Source organism: Ziziphus jujuba, chromosome 2, assembly GCF_031755915.1.
Source record: "Ziziphus jujuba cultivar Dongzao chromosome 2, ASM3175591v1".
Taxonomy (NCBI): Eukaryota; Viridiplantae; Streptophyta; class Magnoliopsida; order Rosales; family Rhamnaceae; genus Ziziphus; species Ziziphus jujuba.
The window spans coordinates 15,311,314-15,336,465 of NC_083380.1; the positions used below are offsets into that span (position 1 = coordinate 15,311,314).

Below are 25,152 nucleotides of genomic sequence, written 5' to 3' on the forward strand. Positions count from 1 at the left end.
TTGAGGGTGTGTTTTTTTCTTTTGCGAGTTTTGTTGTCTATTTCAAATTTATTTTAGTTGTATCATCTTGTAACTGAAATCATGTGCATCAATTCGTTTCTATTGATTTATTATGCAATTGAAAACTGGAAGGAAGGTAACCAAATTTAGAAGGGTAGGTGGTTTTATTTATTTATTTATTTTATTTTATTTTATTTTTTTTAGTTTTTAATTCTTTTTATTTTTTATAATGGTAGGTTATGGGATGTTCCTAAAGGCACTAATTATGTCTCGCTTATAACTTAGATGTATTTCGTTGATAGATATATGAATTATTGTATATACCATTTTTTGTTAGGCTTTGTTTTAATATATGTAATTACGTTAATAAATGGTATTAGCAATTCTAAGATTTTTTTAAATTTTGTTCCTTTTTTGGCTTTGTGATTCAGTCCCTTGCTAGTAAATTATCTAAATGCAAACTAAGGTGGGTTATGCAATAAACCTTGCATCAGCTAATTTGTTAGAAAAATGTTGTGAAAGTTGTTACAAGTCATCTGTCAGCACATCTTCGATTGGCATTAAGATTTTGACCAATAACATGTCGATGTAAATAAAATAAATAACAAAAAAAAAATTCTTATGGATAAGATTGCTTAGCTGGTAAAATTTTCACAAGTCACATCGTGGAATGTCATTGTTAAATGTCACTCGTAAAATTCACAAGTTGTTATGGGATGGCATTGCTTGATAAGGATAAGAAAGAAGCTAGGCACTTAAAATGACTTTCAATTCGTGCTATCAAACCCTTTTTTTTTTTTTTTTTTCCTTTTTAAATCTGTCCATTTTGAGAAAAAATATATTGTTATAAAAGAATATACTATCTTTGGCATACCATTTGATAAATAAGTTGGTAAACAATTTATGTTTAACATACTATTATTTCGTTTAAATACTTTAAAATCCTAGCATTTAAATACAAAATTTTACAAAATTTATTATTATATAATGCAAGGGTTATCAAACTGATCATTAAATTTATTTGTCAAATAATATAATAATATTTTATTGATTTATTTTTTTAATTTATTTATCAATTTAAAATTTTAATTTTCTGTGTTTAGATCATATAAATATATTAATTAATAATATTTTAATATATATTATTTGATAAATAAATTTGATGAATATTTTAGCAAGTGTAATATTTAGATTTATTATATTATCAATCATAATTTAAGATTTATTAAAATTGTTAATAGCACTTAAATAAATTGATATATATATATATATATATATAGTCCAAAGTGGAAGTAAGAGGGATGTATTCAATTTAGAGTTTGATGGATTTAAAATGAATTATAGACTTTAAAGGATTTGATGGATTGTTATAGAATTCTACAGATTCCATAAAGATTTTATAAGAATCCAATGAAATCTTTGGATTTAAAGTTGGATTTCATATTGACAATTTTCTTCACAATTTTCCTGTTAAAATCCTTTCAAATCCATTAAAATCCATCATTTTTTAAAGTCTTTTAAAATCAATGACTTTTTAAATACCACCAGATTTTAAAAGAATTTTATAAAGTCCTAATTGAATACATCAAGATTTTAATGGACTTTTATAAAATTCATCAAAATCTGAATTGAATATCATTAGATTTGTATGAATTCTCTTAAAATCTAAATCGAATAGCTCAAAACTTTAAAAGACTTTTAAAATCTTTTAAATTTTAAATTTAATACATCCCTTAAATTCATCTTGCAATATGTTGCATGACTTTGATATGGGCGAAATTTTAAACTTAAAGATGATAGATATATATATATATATTTATTTATTTTAAAAGATTATTTGTTATTTACATTTAATTATTTGCAACTATTTAATAGCTTTGAATTTCAAAAAAGAAAAAAAAAACTATTTAATAGCTTTGGATAATTTTCCAAATATCTTCCGGACATATTTAGTTCTTTTTTGGTTTCTAATTGAAGCCCAGCAATATTTAACAAATATTTCAAAGTTTAAAAACAGTTTACAATAACTTTAAATCATAAGAGTAATTTTTTCATATAATATATATAAAAATGGTAAGAGTAATTGAGAGAACAAACCCATATCTACCTTTCAAAAAAAAAAAAAGAAAAAAAAAAGAAAAAAGAAAAACCCTTTTTGCTTTTTGTCTTATTGTCTTGAGAGGAATTAATTAATTAAATATCAATAACTGAATAAAAATTAAAAATAAAACAAAATTAGAAATAAAACCGTTACAAAATTGAAACTAGGTGCCGCTTTAACTCGGCTCACGGCAGACATTAATAAAACGGAACAAAACGCTGTCAAATAATCGGCGACTAAATAATTATTATTAGTCTTTTTTTTCTTTTTTTTTTAAATGAGAAAAAAAAAGAAAAAAAAAGTAGCCGTTGGAGTTCCAGATTCAAAATACCCAAGTCAGAGAGACACATAGCCCCAGAGAGGTTGCTTTTTTTGTCATTTCAAAAGACAAAAGTGAAAGACAACTCTCTCACTCTCTCTCTCTCTCTCTCTCGTCCATTAAAGCCCTAGAAAATTCTTATCCCAGTTTTTTCTCTGCTGCCAAACGCTCCTCTTTCTCTCTTTGCAAATCTCTTCCGCTTTCTTCTCTTTAAAATCCGTACTCCGACGGATAAGCTTCTTCCTCCGATTCTTCTTGGCTCCCATCTGCGGCTTCCTTTTCGGTTTTCAGGCTTCAAAATTTTCTTGAGTATGAGTTTTCGTTTTTCTTTATTCTCTTTCGTTTTTCTTTATTCTCTTCAAACTTTTCTAATTTTGTTCCGATTTGCTTTTGTTTAAATTGTTTTTTTTTTCCTTCGCTTTTTCCGTACAGATTTTGGTTATGAAAATGAGGATTTTTTCGAGGTTAATTGTTGATTTTATCTTTTTTTTTTTTCTGGTTTTCTTACGATTGTAGCTATTTTCGTCGAATGTGTGATTTTTCGTTTTTTCACTTTCTTGATCTGCAAATGAAGTAATTGATGGAAGCTATATTTCCTTAAATCTAGTACATCGGAGATTTCTCAATTTTCTGAGTGAGAATGTTATCGGAAAATGCTTCTCCTAGAACAAAGCATTTCCTTAAGAAGAAACTTTAAAATCAACCTCCGAGGAAAAAAAAAAAAAAAAAAAAAAAAAAACATATACTGCTTATATGGAAATATTTTTACTGTTTTTTTAACATTCCTAGTCAAATCACCATAGAAATGTTTGTTTGTTTGGTTGGTTTTTTTTTTTTATTTTTTATTTTTTATTTTCTTTTTATCATCTAAAAAAGTGCTTTTTAACATTATTCATACCACATCTCCAAATGGGCTCTCGATTTATGATTTAAGGTTTACAATTTGAAATTTTGAATTCATGGGTTACACAGCACTAAGTGTAATTAATGCTAATGTTCATGAATTACATATGTCATTCAGGCTATGAGAGAACCGTTGTTTGTAGTTTTATCTGTTTCCGTTACAATGAAAGCTTGAATATTAAATATTTATATCTAATTGTGATTCTTTTTTATTACACAGACTGACCCATGACTCACTTTCTAACAGATAATATTATTTGATCTGGAAGCTGCTGATACTACAATAGTTATCCTTTTATTCAAAAGGATCTAACTCTTAGCCTCTTGGGGAGGAGACCTGTTTTTGTTTAAAATTGATCTTTTGTAAGTTCAACATTCAGGAAGGATCAATTTTAGCTATAAAGATGACAGTGAGGACTCCCGGAACACCATCTTCAAAAATCGACAGGACACCAGTTTCAACCCCAGGGCCAAGAGCAAGAGAAGAGAAGATTGTGGTTACAGTGAGGTTGAGGCCTCTAAGTAAAAGGGAACAATTGGCCAAAGACCAAGTAGCATGGGAATGCATAGATGATAACACAATTGTTTACAAACCACCGTCTCAGGACCGTTTGACAACAACGCAAGCATCCTCATTTACATTTGGTACTTAATCACATCTATCTCATTGTTCATGGGTTTTAGTATCAATATATATATATAATTTTTTTCAACAGATTATTAATTCATTTTGTTCTTCTTGCAGATAAAGTCTTTGGTCCCAATAGTGTAACGGAAACAGTATACGAGGATGGAGTGAAAAATGTTGCTTTGTCTGCTTTGATGGGCATCAATGGTAGTGCATATCTTCCTTGTCATATAGATTTACATGCTCTTAGAATCTTGTACTGGAATTAAACAACTACAACATTTCTCTAATGTTGCAGCTACCATATTTGCTTATGGACAAACTAGCAGTGGGAAGACATATACAATGCGAGGGATAACAGAGAAAGCTGTTAACGACATCTACAATCATATAATGAATGTAAGCTTCATAAGAACCTAATGATGTTCCTTTCTCTTCTCTTTTATTTTCTTTTTCTTTTCTATGAATCTCAACTCTCATTTAAAGCATTGAGAATATTGTGATTCCTAACCCATTTATTCTCTTTTGGCATGACTACAGACCACGGAGAGAGATTTTACAATTAAAATTTCAGGACTTGAAATATATAATGAGAATGTCAGAGATCTCCTAAATTCAGAATCCGGTCGCAATTTGAAGCTTTTGGATGATCCAGAGGTACTATACAATTTTTATTTTTGTTGTTTTTTGAAATACTACCTTTTTTTTTTTTTTTTTTTTTCCTTACGGGGATGCTTCTTCCCCTAATATTGGAATACTTGTGTTTTTGCTGGATGCAGAAAGGTACTGTGGTTGAGAAATTGGTAGAGGAAACAGCTAGTGATGATAAGCATTTGAGACAGTTGATCGGTATTTGTGAAGGTAAATTTCTGGAGCCCATGTTAGTCGACTTCTTTCTTCTCCGTGAGCCTTTTCAAATATGTGATCAATCAATTTACTTATGCTTTATTGATGTATATAGCACAAAGACAAGTTGGAGAAACCGCTTTAAATGATAACAGCTCGCGGTCACACCAGATAATAAGGCTGGTAAGTAGTCATATGTTATAATTTATCTGGATGATAGTTCATGAATACTTTTCATCTAAAGACTAACAAGTGTAATATTTTTGGTTTTTTACACAGACAATAGAAAGTACTGTCCGTGAGAACTCGGACCGTGTGAGGTCTTTTGTTGCAAGCCTGGTCAGTTTTGCTTTCTGCATGCTATAAGTTGTGTGAATGATTACTTTCTTCTAGATAATAAATATTCATGTCAATTCTGCAGAACTTTGTGGACCTAGCTGGAAGTGAAAGAGCTTCACAAACACATGCTGATGGTGCTAGGCTCAGAGAAGGTTGCCATATTAACCTTAGCTTGATGACACTCACAACTGTAATCAGAAAGCTCAGGTTAGAATCAGCTATCAAGCTGTGCGCTAAAAACTGTGTGAATAATTACTTGTCTATGCTGGGAGAGAGTATAGGGTGCTTTCAGAAGCTTTTTTTTGTATTTCAATATTCCATGAGCCTATTACTCCTACATACAGTTTTATTTGTTGCAATTCATTTTAGGTCAAAGCATACATCCTTTCCAAGGTATAATGGCATTTGAGTTAACTTTAAATTTCCGCATCTTAAGATATCCATTTAGAGAACCTTCATAGAATTAGCAGTTTGATCCTATTGCCCCTTTATAGTGGATATTATCCAATTTGTAATGCTTATTCTTCACCTTTCTGCATTATGATGGTGCAGTGTGGGAAAAAGAAGCGGGCATATACCATATAGAGACTCAAAGCTCACTCGCATACTGCAGCATTCACTTGGTGGGAATGCACGCACTGCTATCATATGCACCTTGAGTCCAGCACTGTCCCATGTTGAACAATCTAGAAATACTCTTTATTTTGCCAGCCGTGCAAAGGAAGTAACAAATAATGCCCATGTCAACATGGTACTATTTCTTTTCTTCTCATTTCTTTCTTGTTGGATTTCTACTTGGAGTGGAATAAACATAATCAATTCTTTTATTTTTACATATTTTGATAGGTTGTCTCAGACAAGCAGCTAGTGAAACATCTGCAAAAAGAAGTAGCCAGGCTGGAAGCAGAGCTGCGGACACCTGAACCATCAAAAGAAAAAGATATGAAGATTCAGCAGGTAAACTACATACAGCATTTTACTTGATTTTTGTATCTAAAGAGCTTTGGAAAAACTTTTCTTAGTATTTTATCATCTTATTGCCTATTTTTAGATGGAAATGGAAATTGAAGAACTGAGACGCCAAAGAGATCTTGCTCAATCTCAAGTGGATGAATTACGCAGAAAACTAAGGGAAGATGAGCAGGTATGTTTCCCTTTTCTGATCTAACTCTTATCAACTCTCTTGTATGTCTTATCAACTTGTCCATCCATTTACATTATTTACCTACCTCAGGTTACAAACCCATTTGAGTCACTCCAACCGTCTGTGAAGAAGTGTCTCTCTTTTACTGGTGCTTTATCAACAAAACTTGATGGCAAGGAGTTAGGCCGTGTAGATAGAGCAAGAAATACAATTTTAAGGCAGTCAATGAGGCAGTCATCCGCTGCTCCTTTCACCCTTATGCATGAGATTCGCAAACTTGAACACCTGCAGGAGCAGCTTGGAGAAGAAGCAAATCGGGCCCTTGAAGTACTACAAAAAGAAGTTGCTTGTCATAGACTAGGTAACCAAGATGCTGCTGAAACAATTGCTAAGCTACAATTAGAAATAAGGGAAATGCGTGCTGTCCGGTCAGACCCAAAAGAAGTTGAAGTTGGAAGTGTAGTTCCTACCAACAAAAGTGTCAGTGCTAATCTCAAGGATGAGATTACCAGACTTCATTCTCAGGGCAGCACTATTGCCGATCTTGAGGAACAACTTGAAAATGTTCAGAAATCTATTGACAAATTGGTGATGTCTCTTCCAAGCAAGTACCAACAGTCTAACACTGATGCATCTCCCAAGACCAAGAAGGAATTGAAAAAGAAAAAGTTAAGTCCTTTGGCTTCAAGTAATGTTGCTAATCGGGCAAATTTCATCAGATCCCCTTGCTCGCCTCTATCAACTTCTCGGCAAGTTTTGGATTCTGAGATAGAAAACAGAGCTCCTGAGAATGATGATATTGTGTCAACTGACACTCTACCAGAGTCTGAGAAGGAGACTCCAACAAAGAATGAAGAATCAGGAGATGTCTCATCAAAGGAATGCACTCCAGGGTATCGACGTTCCAGTTCAGTAAACATGAAGAAAATGCAGAAGATGTTCCAGAATGCAGCAGAGGAGAATGTAAGAAGTATAAGAGCATACGTCACAGAATTGAAAGAAAGGGTGGCCAAACTCCAATACCAAAAGCAGCTACTCGTTTGTCAGGTATAGGGTGATCAAATTCAATTGAACTATTTGTCCCTGAAAGTTGAATTATTTTTCATTTGCTTTTCTATTCGTAATTTTTGTTGACCTTATTAAGATATTACACTTTTTGGTGCATATAGGTTCTGGAATTGGAGGCAAATGAATCAGCAGGGTACAATTTAGAGAATGACGAGAACTCCTGTGAACCGGAGCTGCCTCAAGTCTCATGGCAAATAACTTTCAAGGAGCAAAGGCAGCAGATTATTGAGCTCTGGGACTTGTGTTATGTGTCTATCATTCATAGGACACAGTTTTATTTGTTATTCAAGGGTGACCCAGCTGATCAAATCTACATGGAAGTGGAGCTTAGGCGGTTGACATGGTTGCAGCAGCACCTGGCAGAACTTGGGAATGCAAGCCCTGCTCATGCGGGAGATGAGCCTACAATATCTCTATCGTCAAGGTTCTCTCTCTCTCTCTCTGTATACATGTTTTCTATGCTTCTCTTTCCTGATAGCTAGCTTGTTTGCTAGTGTTCAAGATTATTGATAAGTTCAACTCGTTCTAACTTGCAGCGTTAGAGCATTGAAACGTGAAAAGGAGTTCCTTGCAAAGAGGTTAACCTCGCGTTTGACTGCAGAGGAAAGGGATGCGTTGTACATGAAATGGGGTGTACCACTTGAAGGGAAGCAAAGGAAGATGCAGTTTGTGAACAAACTTTGGGTAGACCCTCATGATCCAAAGCATATACAGGAAAGTGCTGAAGTAGTGGCAAAACTTGTTGGGTTCTGTGAAGGAGGTAACATGTCTAAGGAGATGTTTGAACTCAATTTTGTTCTTCCATCTGGTAGGAGACCATGGATTATGGACTGGAACCAAATATCTAACCTTCTTCATTTGTGAGAATAATTATTCTTTTGTTGTAAGTAATATTTCAACATTCTTATCTCTCTTACATGTAAATGAATTTTGGAGTTTTCCTCCGAATTCTTCTTCTTTCTTCTTCGTGGTGTGACTTGATTGAGCGCACATGACTTAATAAAATTATTTATTCATTGTTAATGTTACAAAATGAACTCTTTTTTTTATTATTTATTTTTATATCATTTACCTATGGAAGTCAAAAACATAGTTCATATTGTTTTCCTACAAACCTTTCCAGGTTTGGCATCCTCAAAAATTCAACTGCTACCAGAAGGGAAAATAGAAAAGGTGTCCTTCTGGTGATTAAAATATTTTCAACCATTAATTTTTCTACAGCAATTTGTGATCTCAATGTGTTGAAAGGTTATTTTCATGAGAGTTTTGCATTCCTGTTGCTTGAACCTTATATTCTTCATTTTGTATTCTTTTAAGTAGAAATTGCTTCTTGACAAGTAAAGGTTCTTAGTTGAACCAAAAAAATATAAAATAGTAAAAGGGTCTTGTTGTGCAGAGAGAAACTTAGAGGTGTAATGACTTGATAAGAGAAAAGGCTTTAACAGTCAAAAGGGAGCAGTTGGCTAATTTCAGTGACTAGATTGTTGCACTCTGGTTGTTCCTATAGAAAGTTTTCAGGAAAATTATGGTTCTACGCTTTCAGTTCTCTATGGCCAGTTTCTGATTATTTCTCCGTTTTAAAGGTTTACAGCTTTTGATTGTTTATCTCGTTTGATTTTTGATTGATCATAGGAAATCGCATGAATGCTGTCGACTTAGACATTATGATAGATGACATGAAACTAGATCATGGAAAGTTATTGTTGAAAATTTATCAAGCAGAGACATGTAAAAAGATCCAGGACTTGATAGCTTTTAGTTACTACTTGCTGCTTGTTAACATATTTCAAATCTCAAACTCTCCCATGCAGATCTTGAAAATACAAAGTTTCAAAAGAAAAATTAATAGATTATGGTCATTTTGATTAGAAAAATAAGAAGTGAAGCCTTTAATGGCTACAAGGGGAGTTTGGGACAGCTGAAATAAAAGTATCAGGATCTTGCTGCCAAACATAATTTGATCTGAAAGTCTAACAGTCTATTCCAGGGCCAATACATGCCTTGCACTTACTAACTGCATCTTGTGACACTTGAACACAATATCTTATATGGAGTTGCTCAAGTGTCTTTATCATCCCGACTATTTTCATGCACAATGAGTGAACTCTTTTGGTTTTTTGCTAAAGCAATAAGTAAATCACAATGAGTGAGTTCTTTTGTTTTTTGCTCAGCAGTAAGTAAATTATTTGATTAGCCAAAAACTCATATAGAATTTTGAAAGAGGACAAATTAAGCTCATTTCTATAGTATCTATCCATCTTTTACATTTTTATATCATTTATATTGATTTTCATATCATTATTTGTTGACAACATTTATCCAAACCAAAGATGAAGAAAAAGTTATTCCATGGAACTTTATGTCCGGGCATGCTGTTCATTAGTGGAATTTGGAATCAATGTACCAATGTACTCACTTCTCTGTTTCAACCCCCCTAAGAGAACCAATTTACCATATACTTATCTATCTAAAGGCCAAGTGCAGTGATTGCTAGTACTTACCAATTAGAAATCATCAATTGTTATACTGAAAAAAGTTCCAAAAGCACCCTATATGCTGCACCTTCCCTTTCTGACTAGTCTATGTTATATTATATTTATATCCACTGAATTATATTATCTGCATTCCTTTTAATTTACCCAAATGATGAAGTCCAGAAATTTAGATCTATGCATTTTTTGCTAATCTCCACGGAAAAAGAAAGTGCAAAAAGATGAAGAAAAAGTATTGAAGAAAGAAGACCATATTTATACACTAGAAGAAGTAACAAACTGCATTAGGGAGAGGAAAAGAACAAAGACCCAACAATGTTTTCTTTAAATTATAGATAATGCCTCTGCAAACAACTACTATTTCGATACACAACAGCAAGGAACTGAAACTGGTGACAATGGAAAACAAAGACCCAAACATTATTTTTTTCAAGTCACAAACTAAGTGCCTTACACCAGAGTACACATATAACATGTAGAACAAAGCCAAGTTAATAATTAAGCATAGAATTAACCTCTCTCTTTCTCTCTCTCACTTCTTCTCTACCCTTGGGAACTTAGAGAAAAAGACATTGATATCCTTGTAGTCCTAGGGTGGAAGACAGGTAGAGAGAGAGATGACTGATTTTTCTTTGAAAGTCTTGAGAAATTTAGCACTTTGGGAATGGAGTCCCACAAGTGCTAGCAACTTTCCTTGCATTAGGAGTGTTTACAAACTTCTTGAGGTTTGGGTTTTTGAGGTACTGACAGAGGCAAGGCTTCTGTTCCTTGATCTTGGAGCAGCAGAGTTGAGATGGTGGTGTTGAACTGGTTATTGCACTCACACAGGCACTCAGTTGTGCTGGGCTACATGTCACTGCCATTGAGACCTGTGCTTGGGCTACAAGCACCACAAGAAGAACACACACTGCAATGTTTGAGGCTTTCATTTTCAAACTCTTAAGAATGTTCTGAGCTCACAGAGAGAGAGAGAGAGAGAGATACTTGGGAGGAAGAGGTTTTTTTGGGATGAGTTGTGCATTTTGGTTTGTTTTCCGTCTCAATTTATAGAGGGAAAGGGAAACTGTTTTATTTTTTATTTTATTTTTTTAATGGAAATTTTCATATAATCAAGCACTGATTTGCTTTTGGTTCTTAAGGAAGGAAAGTTTTATTGGATAAATCTTAAAGAAAAAGCCTGAGGAATGGACCCCACTTACTTTAAAATATGGCTAAATTCATAAAGAATATATATGAACTTGAGTCCAATGATGAAGCATGGGAATAAGATTTTAATGATACGAGTTTAAAACTTTTTTCTTTTTCTTTTTTTAAGACCAGAACTTTTTAGAAGTGTTTGTTCTATACTTCCAGGTATTGACTTTTTCAGCCTAGAAACAAATAAAATCTCAAATTTGAATTTCTTATAAAGACTCAAAATTATGTGAAAATAAATCAGGAAGTTTACTCGATTATTTTGCCTAATACATCGTGGATATATAGGATCCAAAAGACAGAAAACATATAATGTCAAATTTAGAGAAATTATTGCGAAAGCTCAAAAGTTTACAATGAAACCTTTGTTTGCTAATGATTCTTAAATTTGTTAATACACAAGTAGCAAATTTTTTTTTCTTTTTTTCTCTCCAAATGTAAAAACAAAACCAAGAAATTAGGAAAAGTAACACAATTGGTTACAGGATGACAGCATGTTGCTTAAAAACTTTATAACATATAATTGTACAACACGTCATGTGAAATGTACAAAAGCTAAGATCCAAATAGTTGAGCAAATGCTGGAGAGAAATTGGTGTTTTTCAGTGATGTGAACAAACCGAAAAAAAAAGGACTTTTTTGTTTTGTTTTTTTTTTTTTTTTGTTTTTTTTTTTGTTTTTTTGTTTTTTTTTTTGTTTTTTTTTTGTTTTTTTGTCTTCATGATGCTTAAATCTTTCGGTGGTATGCTCTCCACAATAATGTTAAAAATCAATTGTTTGATATTTTACAATATATTTTTGCAGTACAAACCCTCTCGAATGCTTCTTGAGTTTGTAGTTTACAAGCTATTTTTTACTAAAGATGTGTGGATTTTAATTTGGACAACCTATAAAATTACAAATATGTAAATATATATATATATATATATATATGTAGAGGAATTAAGTACTATGCATATAAATATATATATATATATATATATATAGGAAATTAAGTACTATGCCTGTATATATGGGTTTTCTTCAATGCAAAAAAGCAAAGTACCCAGTGTAAGTCTATTAGAGGTATTTACATATTAAATTCATTGTTTAGTAGTTTAAACTTTTGAAAATAATGGTATCAAAGCCTAAAAAATATATAATAAGGTTATGACTTTGAATCCTGCTAATCCTTAATTGAAAAAACATGTATAAGGCCTAACTTGATATGATCATATATATATATATATATTAACAAAACAAAAATGCAAATCAACCCAATATAGAATAAGTTTCTGAGTTCGAATCCTGATACTTTATATTAATTGAAAAATTATGTGTAAGGCATGATTTAATCGGAATTTCTTTTTTAGAAGAGTTGCATGTTTCTAAAAGCTTCTGTATCCATAAGGGTTGCCACTTGTGTCTCAAATCATTTTGTGCAAGTAGTAAAGTTGTAGCGTGAAAAATAATGAACTCCCCCAATTTTCCCTATGGTATAATGTTCCAAGTCTGTAAGCAGAGAGTGAAATGCAAGTACAGGGAGGACAGAAACCTATACTCTCACTCATTACGAACCTAATTGATTTTCATAAATTTTTTATTGTTATTGCATGGAAATATAATATGAGGTGCCCCACAGCCCCCTTGAGCCATGCATTGCTATGCCTTTCGGTGATGTTGATGTTCCTATATATATTGTTCCAAAATTATCCAATGCAGTCACATGCTTTCATAATTAATTTGACCTTTCACTTGGAAGTTTGTGTAATCATGCTTATAATCACTAATCATCATCATCATCATCATCATCATCATCATAATTTCTAGCACTAATCGACATACACTATTCTTTTCTCTGCTTATGGAAGATAAGAAGCAGCGTATTTCTCTTGGCCTCTAGTTTTTTTGGTCTAAGAAACTAGTGGCAATGGTAAAAAGAATAACGAAGAAGACTTTGTTTCCTAAGTTAATAATAATAATAATGCCCTTGTACTTGAAATTTGCCATCTAAGTGAAATTGGTAATTTCATATTGGAAACTTATAATAGAAATGTTTCTGTTAAATGTTGTCTATGGAAGTCTTTATGTACAAATCACTATGAAAAGTACATTTTTTAATTTGATATGGAAATGAGTTCAAATTTGATTGATAAAATCACAATTTGAAATGTGCATTTTGAAGCATTAATTTGTGACAGAAAAGTGAAAAATTCCAAAGCATGTTTGGTTCTTTTGCCTTTGTAGGCGCCTACTGTCCCTCCCAACTTTGATTTTCACTTGAAAAATTAGCTAGAAATGATCTCATATTTTCTCTTCCTTGCATAAAGGATTTCCTACGACTTTGAGGAAGACAAAGTACCTTTCAAATTCTAAAAGAAAAGATCTCAATATTCCTTTGCATATGTAATGGTTTCCATCTTCTCATCTTTTTTATCCGCTTAATTATGTAACTAATCCAATATTGTCGTTTAAATTTGTTTTTTCCCATAATCCCAAAATAAAAAGATGGCCTAGCCATCGCCAAGTTACAGTCAAAACAGCACTCAACTTTGACAATTTTACATCTTCGTTAATGTATGTTTGATCATGGTTGCTTTATATTAATCACATTAATCACTCCATGGTTTCTTGTATTTTTTTATGGGAAGTCGGTTCAACTATGTGTATCAAGCTAAAACACAATTTATTATCAACACTTTTCCTCACATATAAAGCCCATTAACAAAAAAGAAAGAAATCAGGCTTTACATGTGCTAAACAATTACTATTAATATAAGACTTATGTAGCTTAAGCTTATAGGAAGTTGGTCCAATTATGTATATCAAGCTATATCAAAATAGTTGTTAACATTTCTAGTAGCTTTGTTTCCATCAATATTCAAGATCTCATACAAGTTTACTAATAGAATTTTGGCTGAAAAATTAGAAAAACCTATATCAAAATATAAGTTCTACTCCATTGCAATTATTTAAGCATGCCAAACAACACTCAAATATTCTATCACTTTTACATTGCAGCGTGATGCTAATTATCATTCTCTTAATGGGATAAATCAAAACTGGCGTGAAATATATTTAATGAGAGACTCTTACCGGGATCAAGTGGTCCAGTCCTAGTCAAATTATTAGAGTGCATGGTATGATTATGGTGGACCATATAATATCATGGTAAATTAACTTTATAACCATCATGCTTACTTGATGATCAACAACTAAACTATTTTTTTCCTACTTTTTGTGATCGAGATCTGTTCTCGATTGTTGTGTCACAATGATAAGCTCACAGTCACAAGTTTCCACTACTAGCTTCTCTCGTCCATGGGCCATCAACCTTCCTTTACAGAATTTACCCAAAATTTTAAAAAACATATATCTTTTTTTGTCAAAGTTTCAATCTAATAATATCAGTTTACATGTTCCTAAGGTGATATGGAATAGTAATCTTTGCCTGATTTTGAATAGATATGAAATCCAATAAAGCAAACTGTGTATCAAGTTTTGTCGGATGAAGCATGTGTTATAATAGCGACTACAAGCAATATCATTTGCAGAAAGAGATTAATTAGGCTTTTAGGCATTGCATATATATATGTGCAGAAATTTTCACTGCAGAAAAGAGTGTGCCAAAAGAATAAAGAAAAGTTACCCTCAATCATTTACCAGATGAGGAAGTAATATCCATAGTCTGAATTACCTCAACAACATATAGTAAGTTTACAGCCATATATTGCTTTTAAAATTTCCGCTAAAAACATAGGAACAAAAGTGATATAATAAAAGGATGTTCACTTGTAATTTAGTCGGATTCATTTTCTATCCGCTTAAGCTTTTGAAGAGACAATGAATCTATACGACTGTCAGAACTTTGGTGACCTGTGACCATGAGGCCTTGAGTTCGACTTTTTTCTTCTATTTTATTAGGCTTCTATGTGAGGATGAGTGTTGACAATAGATTGAGTGTTAGCTTGATATAAATAGCTGGATCCACTTGAAATCAAGTCAAGCTTTTGAAATAGATGGTCATACAACAAAAAGTTACAAGGAGATGGCAACCAAAGTAAAACTGTCTTATCCGATTGCTCTTTTGACAAACTGGATTAGACTCAGCAAGGATGTGCTTGTCTCTACAAATATTAATCTGAATTTTGAGTTTCAAGAAACTACTTGTGAGTAGCAAAAGAAATTATATGGTTTTTTAGATGAAAATAGACATGACAGATGTAATTCAGTTCAGCTGTTAAACAAAACAAACTTCTTCGGTAATACAATAACCTTAAATGAGACAAAGGGTGTAAATAGGAAAAAAATAAGACTTTTAATCGATAATCATGCCTGAAAGTTGCCTTCCTGTAGACTTCAACGAACTCAGCAAAATGGTTTAGGTTAGCATGGAATAAGTAATAAGGAAAAGCAAAGTGAAATTGTGGGCTAGAGATGTCATGTTTAGCCTTTACCACGGTAAAAGATTATACATATGATAAGGACCTATAAATTCACATCAATGAGTGTAAAATTTTGAGCCCTTCAAAGAGAAAATATGGCAGTAGAAAAGGAGTAGGGTTGGGTTTTAAACCTCCGTGAATGGAAGATTAATAATTGTCCATTACATAGGTTTATATATATATATACTTGTGTATCATGAGAGATTAGACTTTTACCGAAAAAGGCCATAATTTCTTGACAAGAGAATCGGTGGTGGGTGTGGGACCATAATTCTTTAAGCGAGGCAACTCCTTTTGTTTATCTAAAGTCAAAAACTTGACAAAAATGCCCATTCAATCATTCATTTTCTTGAAAAATAGACTTCTTTGCAAATTTTAACATTCAAGAACATCATCATTTTCTCTTTTTTTTTTTTGGGGGTTATATTAAAGAATTTGAAATATGCATATGTAACTCTTTTTGTTTGAAGAGATTATATTCTTGACCTCAGTGACTAATATTTTTCCCTCTAGTCCATGTTTCTCTTCACTATGTCCCAAGCTATAATGATAGGTATTCATGCCTCTTCCCCAAAAGAATGACGATATTTAGAACTGCCCACAATGACCAATGCCCTAGATGGTCAAATAAGAATAAAATGAAGCTTCAAGATAGATAATCATATGGCTATATGTTGTACTTTGCCCAAGCCAAATTTGCATCCTCTGTTTCAGACATTTCCGTTGGTCTTGTAGGAGGAAACTGCCTTAAATTGGGAACATTAAAATGTCCAACCAAATCAAATTTAACGTTGTGAAGTAACCCTCCATGTTTGAGGATCTTCCTCACCTATTTGGCCTTAAAATGACATGCGGGTTTGGTGGGTTTAAATACAAACTATCTGGAAAGAGGATGGGCTTGTTCTATCCCTTTTCTTGAGTTAGGCTACCATATTCCTCCAAGGAAATCTAGGTCTTCTAATTCAAATGGAAAAAGGCTTAAAGATTCTTATGCATTAATTCTATCCCTTCTTGAGTTAGGCTACCATATTCCTCCAAGAAAATCTAGGTCTTCTAATTCAAATGGAAGAAGGTCTAAAGATTCTTATTCATTAGAATCTTTTGAATAGATAGCTATCCAACACAAAACAAATTCACAGGCTATCATCTAAGACTTTCTCACAATTTAAGATAGCAGCAGTAAATTTATAGCCATTACATCGTTTACTCTAGAATGATACATATTCTTATAACCATGAAGTACAAGACCAGACTATAATTACAAGTTTTCTAAGGAGGAAATAAGATCCAGATTGCTGTCATTATGTAATAGGAGAAATTTACAATTTTGAACAAAATTCCAATGATGGGATCCAACCATCTCACCTGAATACACATTTCAGCAACTTCCATCTGCCTGGTTTATTAATCTTTTTGAGACCTCAGGTAAACGGAGGACTTCAAGTATTGTTGTAGCGAACAACCAAGAGGATTCATAAAGCTCCACGACTGCTAAGAGTTGAAAGCTTGTTGACGCAACACAGTTCTTAGTTCTGCAGGTAACATCGTAGTGTCAGCACAGGAGAAAATAACAATAAGTACTCCTTCCTTCAGAATAGTAATTAGGCTCAATTGATAATACATTTTCCAGACTAAAGCAGAATTTGAGTTTCTCACAGGCAGAAGATCATAAATCAGGTTCCTTCCTTTAGAATAGTAATTAGGCTCAATTGATAATACATTTTCCAGACTAAAGCAGAATTTAAGTTTCTCACAGGCAGAAGATCATAAATCAGGTCAATTTGATATGACTAATAAAGAACTTTTCCATATAAAACAGGGTTAAGGTTATGTTAAATTTCAATGATAAAATGGATGCACGTCCTGTTTAGAGCCAATACACTTGGGGCACTTTGAAATTAAATGAATCAGATTAAAAAAAAAGGCTATGCCAGCTTTACCTAAGGCTTCATTGCAAATTTGAGTTCTGAATTTAGTTGCATTTTAATAATTTAGGAAAACAATAAATCATTCATTCTTCAAGCTATTGGAGTAAGTAACTTGCGCAAACATATACAACTACAACACAACAAGTTTAGTCATTCACCCTGCAGGAGCAACTAACAGTAACCAAAGGTTATTGTATGGTAAAAAGGAGCCACAAGCAGCAATGTGAGGATTACAGACTTATAGTCATCTTATCGTCAATTACCACAAAAACGTGCTACAGGTGCAACCATGTGTCTCCTATCCTTTTACAAATCCAGTCCTTTTGGCAATTTGCATTTCAAAATATTGACAGTACAACATGCATATACATGTCAGGTGATACATATTACCAATACACAAAACTTCTTTGACTCCATAAATTGTATAAAATGATTCAATTGGACAGAGTTGCAATATCCAAATTAACACTACACATAAAACTTTGCATCTGGTAAATTTTAAAACAAGACTCTGCATCAGTTATCATCTGTCTCATGGCGGCATAGGGCCATGAGGCCATGAGGCATGAGCTAGACCATGAAATCAAAATAATGTTTTATTTTTTTATTTTATTTTTATTTTATTTTATTTTTATTGTATTTTATTTTTTACTTAAACTAGACCATTAGGATGGATTATTAGCCTTCTCTCAGATGATACTAGGATCATTACCAGCATCAAAAGTGGAAACACTAGTGGTTAACAAGAAGATCTCCAGAAAAGAGAAAAAAGTATGAGACACTTTATGAATGTTACTAGAAACATAGGAATCAAAACATTCACTTATTTTAGGTGTTGGGACAAGAATGCTCGGCCTTATTATGGTTGGATTTCAGTTTTCACATTACCAGGGACTACAAACTTGGAAAAAGCTATTCCTTTTCTCACTTATTTGTTAGTCCTTCCTACCTACCCTAAATTCTATTTTGATTTACATCCAGAAAATTAATTGGCAAAGAAGATCATAATGGTAAAATTAGAACTTACAAGCAAGATCATCCCAGTGAAGAAATCCACCATGACCTCTAGCATTTTTAAACTTGTAAACAGCACCATTAACTAGTCATGGAAAGAAATAATATCATCAATTGTCCATCAATTAAAATTAAATGAATGCATACACCAAAATGCCTTAAAAGTTTAAATAAAAAATAATAATAATACTGTATGAAATAAAATTCCACATTATGCTTACAGTACCTTCATAACCCCCAAAAACAGGATCTTCTGACAGTAGCAGAGGTGTATCTAGGTCGATGAACCTGTACAAAATATGTACTACTTAATGATGAATTGTTGAAGAAGAAAGTGAACTAAATAGAAGGGAACTATTTTCCCTTTTTAATAAAGGTTGATAATACTTACTTGAAACACCCAAACCCAGCGGCAAGTTGACCAGCAAAGCCCATGGCCAGTTTAGTCTCAACCATACCACCAATCATCAGTTTCAGTCCTGATGCCTTTGCCACCTCAATAATTTCAAGGGCCCCAACAACCCCAACTTTGGCAAGTTTAATATTAAGGACATCAACAAGATTTCCCTCTACTATTTTCTTAACATCGGCTATACTTCGGCAGCTCTCATCAGCAGCAACTGACACCCCATATTTATCTCTGGCAATATGACTAACATATCCAAGGCCTTCCCAATCATCTCTATGAACTGGTTGTTCAAAGAGAACAGGAGTCACTCCCATACCTGGACAGGAAAAAATTAAGTTTCTAATTAGAAGAGCCTGAATACTGGAGTTTAAACACAAACACAAATACATAGGTTATAGGTGGTTTTTGAATGTGTGGCAGGAAGAAAGAAAAAAGAGGTCCCAGTAACAATCATGGATATGTCCCTGGTTCTCAAGTGTACATTTTGTGAGTTGCTAATCGCAAATTGGCAGAATTATATCTTAGTTTCCTTAATAAATCCTTTACCGTGCAATTTTTCAAGAACTTCAACAGCTTCTTTGGGTTTATATCCTTCATTAGCATCCAAGATAAACATGCAATCAGGGTGGACGAGACGTATGGCTTTAAGAACTTCAATATCTGCATTTAGATTCTTTCCCACCTTAAGCTTTAGAGCTCCAAATCCTTGTTTGCAATACTCCAACGCCAATGCAGCCGCTTCAGCAGGGGTAACAATTGGAATCTGCATTCCATAAAAAATTTTCAGTGGGTACATCATTTTTCTGTTGTCTTTTGTAGTCCTGATTATAAAGTGATAGGAATCAAAGACAAATAGGTTTTACAAAGCAGCATCTCCAAATCATAGATACAATAAAATGCAGAAAGACATTAATGTAGTATATGGCAAACAGAACATGGGCAATTCCTTCAATAAAAGAATTACTCGAACGATAACTTAACCGTTATATCAGTGGTAATGGTATTCGAAGCTCCACCAAACAGTCTCCAAAGCGGCACACCGATACTATTTGCAACCGCATCAATTAATGCCATCTCCACGCCCGCCCTAACCTTCACATAGCCAATACAGTGTAACAATATGAAAAACCTTTGTTCTTTCAACGAATAAAACCCAGTCATATATCTTGGAATCCACAAAATTACAGTCGAAAAAGGAAAAATAAATAAATAAATAAAAAGTTGACAATTTTACATGCTGAGTTTACAAATTACAATAGTTTGTGATGATAAGTAAAATAAAGCGAAAAAAACAATCTTCAGTTGTGAGTTTTTCCCAAACTTTTCACAGAAAATTTTCTAAGTAGCCAAGTTCCTTATGATCCAAATAAATTCCAGCCCATATCAAAAGCAAAAATGCAAAACCATCTCAAAATATATACTCTTACGAGTTAAGCAAATACTAAACAAACAGAAGTAAAAATCGGGTTTCGAGAAGATTTAGCAATTACTCACAGAAGCAAACTCATGTCCAGGAAGAATCCCACCGATCTCTCCCAAAACCGAACCTAAAGTCATCTCCGGACTCCGTCGCAAGAACTCACATGCCTCGCTCGCCTTCACCATCGCCGTTGGCTGATCCTCTGCGGTCACAAATGGCAAAATCGGAGCCTCACCCCAACCAACACAACCATTATTCAACTCGATTCGAATCGCAACGTTCTCCACCTTCTCCAATCTAGACGTCGCAATCGTGAAAGGGGCAATCAAGGGCACGTTCAGTGGCCTATTCTCTGCTCTCTGCACATTGACTGTGATGGTTTCCATCAAATTCTTGAACCCCAAGCTCGTTGGAGTCGCCAACACCATCTTTATACTCAATCCTGAAATGGGTCTTGATTTATTTGAATTATAAAGGGGATTGAGAGCAGAGCAGTGGAGCAGAGCATGGTTTGGTGGTGAGTTTAGAGAAAACCCAATGGAACCCATTTGGTGGAGTTGGCTCTAATAGGGTTTTGGGCAACTGGGTTCGGAGTTTTCGATGAGTGCTGAGTGTGTGATGGGATTTTGAGGAAGATGCGAGGAACTGCCATAGTTGGGATCATAGTAGAAATACTCTGCGAGTTCAACATTTTGCAGAATTTGCTAGCAATTTTTAATTCTCAGAGGTCATTTTTGGCTTGCTACAATTGTCTTTTTGCATGGTTTCGGCTTGCCTATTTTCTAGGATTTTATATTACCAATTTGAAAACTTTATTCTTTTTCTGTTTGTTTGCTTTTATCGAAAACTGATAAAATCTCCCCTACCGAGTTAAATAATCAATCAATTTTCATATTGAATTTCACTCACCTGGACAATATAAAGTGAAATCTGTGAGTGACTTTGTGGATGGAGAAGGAGTTTATGCAAATTTTCACTGTCTGATGATTTCTGTAAATAATCCTAGAAACTTTATTTTGTGGGAAAATGATCTTTCTGAAAATCTTTACCACAATTTAATAGACTATCATTAACGGTACATTTTCCAATACAAATATTTTAATATTACATATTGAAAAAATATTTAAATAAAATTGAATTAATTACTGTTGTATTATGATTACGATGAAAATAGCTTCAGTGAGTACTGTATATTTTATTTATAATTATATTATAAGAATATGAATTTAAATCATAAAATAGAATTTGAAATAATTTGTAATTTTTTTTAAAATATAATATTTTATTATTTATGGTAAAAGTGTTTTTATTTATTTATTACATATATGGTACAAAGTTAAAAGAGGAAACATGCTCATTGATAATTATGTATATATATTATTTTTTAAAATGTTTCAATTTTTTTTAATATTGAGTAGAAGGGATTTTTTATATATATAAATCAAGGAGAAAAGATTCTGGCATGGAGTTTTAAATTCACAACTTGAGAAGTATCATAAGTGAAAGGGACTTGAATTCTAAATAATTGTTATAAAAAAAATAATAATTAAGAAAAAAATAGAAAAGAAGCAGTTTTGCCACTAAGCTAATGAAAAATCAGTATAAAAAAATGCTTCATTCAAACTTGAGGCCCCAACTCAATATACAACTATTTTGTTTCTTTTAATTTATTATTATTAGCTATTGCAAGTGGTAAGTCCTAGTCATTCAAATATTTGGAGTGGCAACATAAATGTCACTTTTAATATAAATGTTTAGGTCTTACCAAAAAAATGACAAATATTTTTTTTTTAATAAATGCTTAGGGGTTTACCGCATTTAATTAATCACATATCAAATAAGGTTTTGATTATGGTTCTTGAAGGGACCACCTTCTTAAGGCAATTGTCCCGTCTAAATTCAAATCCTCATCATTTAAGATTTTATTTTATTTTTTTGTTTAATCTGTGAGTTATCATCTATTATTATTATTGTCCCAAAAATTTAAGATGAATAAAAAAATATAAAAAAAGAGTTTGTTCGTAAATAATGATAATAAAGACAATTACATGAAAAAAAAAAAAAACTTGTATATGTGTATATAAACATTTTATGAGTGATTTTTCTGAATAATTCAAATGACAACTACCTCAAGTGATAACCTCATATTTTAAGTTCAATTAGGCTTGTGCTAATGCCCCTGTCAAATAATTGTATTCAAATATAACAAATTAAAATTTAAAAATCTAAATTGCAATAATTAACAATTATTTTTTAAAATTCATATATTCTACTTTAACATTATATAAGATTATAAATTATTCAATTTATATTGTATTTTTGTTTTCCTTTTTCTAATAAGTTTATATTGTAGTTGATCGCTAATTGTTACACAAATAACATGACATAAAGTTTTCCTCATTATCAAAAACTTATGGAGCCAACCCATTAAGTGCAGCTATCCAAAAGCTTCCTCAAATGTCCCCTCGATGTGCTCAAAGGTTAATAATTTGCTAGGGATGTCAAATGTCATTAATTTCTGAAAGCTTTTAATTATATTGGCATGTTAAGTTGGCAAATAGGACAAAAAAAGTGGAAGAGATTAAACAAATCTTGTTGGCTTCACTATGCTAAAAAGGTTTGAACTCCCTTTCTCCATCATTCTTTTTTTTTTCTCAGTTTGTATAAAACCAGTATATACACCAATCTTTTATTACCACTGAAAAAAAAAAAAAAATAGAAGAAGAAGAAAAAGGTATATACTATCTTTGCCTCCCCTATGTTAAAAGGACAAAGTTATTTATTTTTATTTTCTTTTCTTTTCTTTTCTTTTTTTCCTTTTTTATTCTATAGAGGATAAAGTTGACAAGAAGAGATATTCCTAAATGTGCCTTCAAAATTATATTATATATTTCTTTTACGTGTATAATTGACAGGTCGAAAATATTTAAATCAATTTCATATATAACAAGGATATATATACAAGTAAAATTGTTTAGATTGGGATTTAAGAAATATATGTACAAGGCCAATATATGTTAATCCGATAAGGAAAATATAGCATGCATGCAGACGAAACATATCAAATTAAACAAACCAGAAACAAAGACAGAAACCAAACTAATTATAATATAATTGTATAGTCTTTTCCACTTAAAGGCATATAATTTTTTCTTAAGTTTACCAAAGAGAAAATTTTCTAATTAAAAAAATAAATTAATAAGAATTTTTGAAATAATAACATTATTCCAAGGTCAAATAAGTTTCATTCAGATATTTTATCTAACTTTGATTAGGTATGAAACTCAAGCACTTAAAATTATGTTTTTGGTGTTTTTCATCAATAATTATATGATTAATTGCAATTTGATACCTTCAATTATTATAATTTTGTAATTTAGATTCTTAATTTTTAAAGATAATGATTCACACCTTTAACTTTTAAATTTGTAACAAATTCATCTAATTTTCAATTTTGTCAAAAAAAAATTGAGAACAATTTTGTCCACATACCTACTTTGTTCTCATTTATCAATAACATATTCTCTTTACTCGCAACTCATCTACAAGTTTTTGGAAGGCCAAATAAGGAATTGGACCCATATTTAACAAATTGAAAAATTAAATTAGGACATAAATTACAACTTTTAAAAGTTGAAAGGCTTAAATAACAAAACCCTATTAGTTAAATATACCAAATTGCAACCCATAAATATATTATCAAACTTATCTTGGAATGCCTAATTGTTGCAAGCAACAGCTACAAATCATTTAGTTCATAGGTTTACTCATCTGTATAAAACCAGTATACTTTTTTTTTTTGTTTTGGGTAATTATACAAAACCAGTATAACTTGCTAGTTCAGAAATTTGCATAACTGATCTGATCTTGTTGATTCATATATTATAATTAGTAAACAACTATATAATTATTAAATAAACAAAGTCGGCATGATCCACGCACTCTAAAGTGGCTATAATTTTTAACCACTTGATCAGATGTAACTCCATTTATACCCAGGAACAGTTGTTGACTTGTGGTATCCTAAAGATAGTGACTTACAATCATTAAAGATTTTTGGTTTTAATATTAATAGATTGAGGAATGTGTTTCACGCATGATTTGTACACATCTCCTAACATATATCATGGCCCTTCCAATTTTGACATTGAATTTAAGCAAAGGCACAAAAGAAACAGTTAACAAACATCATAATTTTGTCAACTAGCGCAAATTGTAATGTAATTTTTTGCAAATTTAAAAGGGTTTCTAAAATATTTAATTTTAATTTTCTGTTTTTTGATTTTCCTATAATTAGTTGAGTTACAAAACAGAGGATATTCCATTAACTTTCCTAATTTTCCTAAGGCTATATATTTCCATCCAACATTTGGATATTCAAACTTATCAAAAACTTAAATTTTAGGTAACTATATGTAAAAAGTAAAATAAAACAGTAGTCAACCTAATCATAATGTTTGTTATTGGAAAGAGATATATCACTTAGCTAAAATGACTTGTGACTGGTAATATATATAGTAATGTTACAGTAAACGCTTGTTCTATTTTATAATATGCCCATTTAATCGTGTAGATGTATATCTTTTAAATGATATGCAAGTAAAAAGTTTACGCACATAACCATTTAGGTTCTTTTTATGGTAAAATTACATATATATATATATATGTATTATTAATTGCCATAAAATGATTTTCTTCTATAGAATTAAGTTTTTAAAGATCGGTAATAACCTAATAGTTATGAAAATGTCAAAAAACGAGTCTAATGATCTACAAGGCGTTGTGCTCAAATTAATGTTGCTATTTCATTTCTACTTAACATATGTATATAGTTGAGTATTTTTTCATAAGTTTTTATAATCAGTGATAGTTTTTATGATTAGTGATAATTTATTTAACAATTTTAATTTCGTACTTAAAAAA

General features: G+C 31.9%; 2 protein-coding genes across 4 annotated transcripts; one reads left to right on the forward strand and one right to left on the reverse strand.

The window, feature by feature from the left end:
* Positions 1–2,464: 2,464 nt before the first annotated feature.
* Positions 2,465–8,381, forward strand: LOC107418598 (kinesin-like protein NACK1). 2 transcript variants are annotated; one of them, XM_016027302.4, is made up of 15 exons: positions 2,465–2,729; positions 3,704–3,968; positions 4,069–4,158; positions 4,250–4,350; positions 4,492–4,608; positions 4,731–4,812; positions 4,913–4,980; positions 5,077–5,136; positions 5,219–5,343; positions 5,689–5,887; positions 5,983–6,093; positions 6,188–6,280; positions 6,371–7,327; positions 7,450–7,772; positions 7,885–8,381. In XM_016027302.4, exons 2-15 carry the CDS (start codon positions 3,728–3,730, stop codon positions 8,210–8,212), a joined length of 2,895 nt encoding a protein of 964 aa, XP_015882788.2. In that variant the 5' UTR covers positions 2,465–2,729; positions 3,704–3,727; the 3' UTR covers positions 8,213–8,381. The 2 variants fall into 2 exon arrangements, with proteins under 2 accessions (XP_015882788.2, XP_015882787.2); XM_016027301.4 differs by having other exon boundaries at positions 2,466–2,729; positions 3,571–3,968.
* An 8,218-nt stretch (positions 8,382–16,599) lies between these two features.
* LOC107418613 (L-Ala-D/L-amino acid epimerase) lies at positions 16,600–21,001 on the reverse strand. Of its 2 annotated transcripts, XM_016027317.4 has the most exons (7): positions 20,304–20,999; positions 19,791–19,901; positions 19,356–19,572; positions 18,792–19,125; positions 18,627–18,688; positions 18,414–18,485; positions 16,600–16,990 (listed from the first exon to the last, which is right to left on the reverse strand). In XM_016027317.4, coding segments are annotated over exons 1-7 (1,272 nt in total). In that variant the 5' UTR covers positions 20,778–20,999; the 3' UTR covers positions 16,600–16,988. The 2 variants fall into 2 exon arrangements, with proteins under 2 accessions (XP_015882803.3, XP_048330058.2); XM_048474101.2 differs by lacking the exon at positions 18,414–18,485 and having other exon boundaries at positions 20,304–21,001.
* Positions 21,002–25,152: the final 4,151 nt, after the last annotated feature.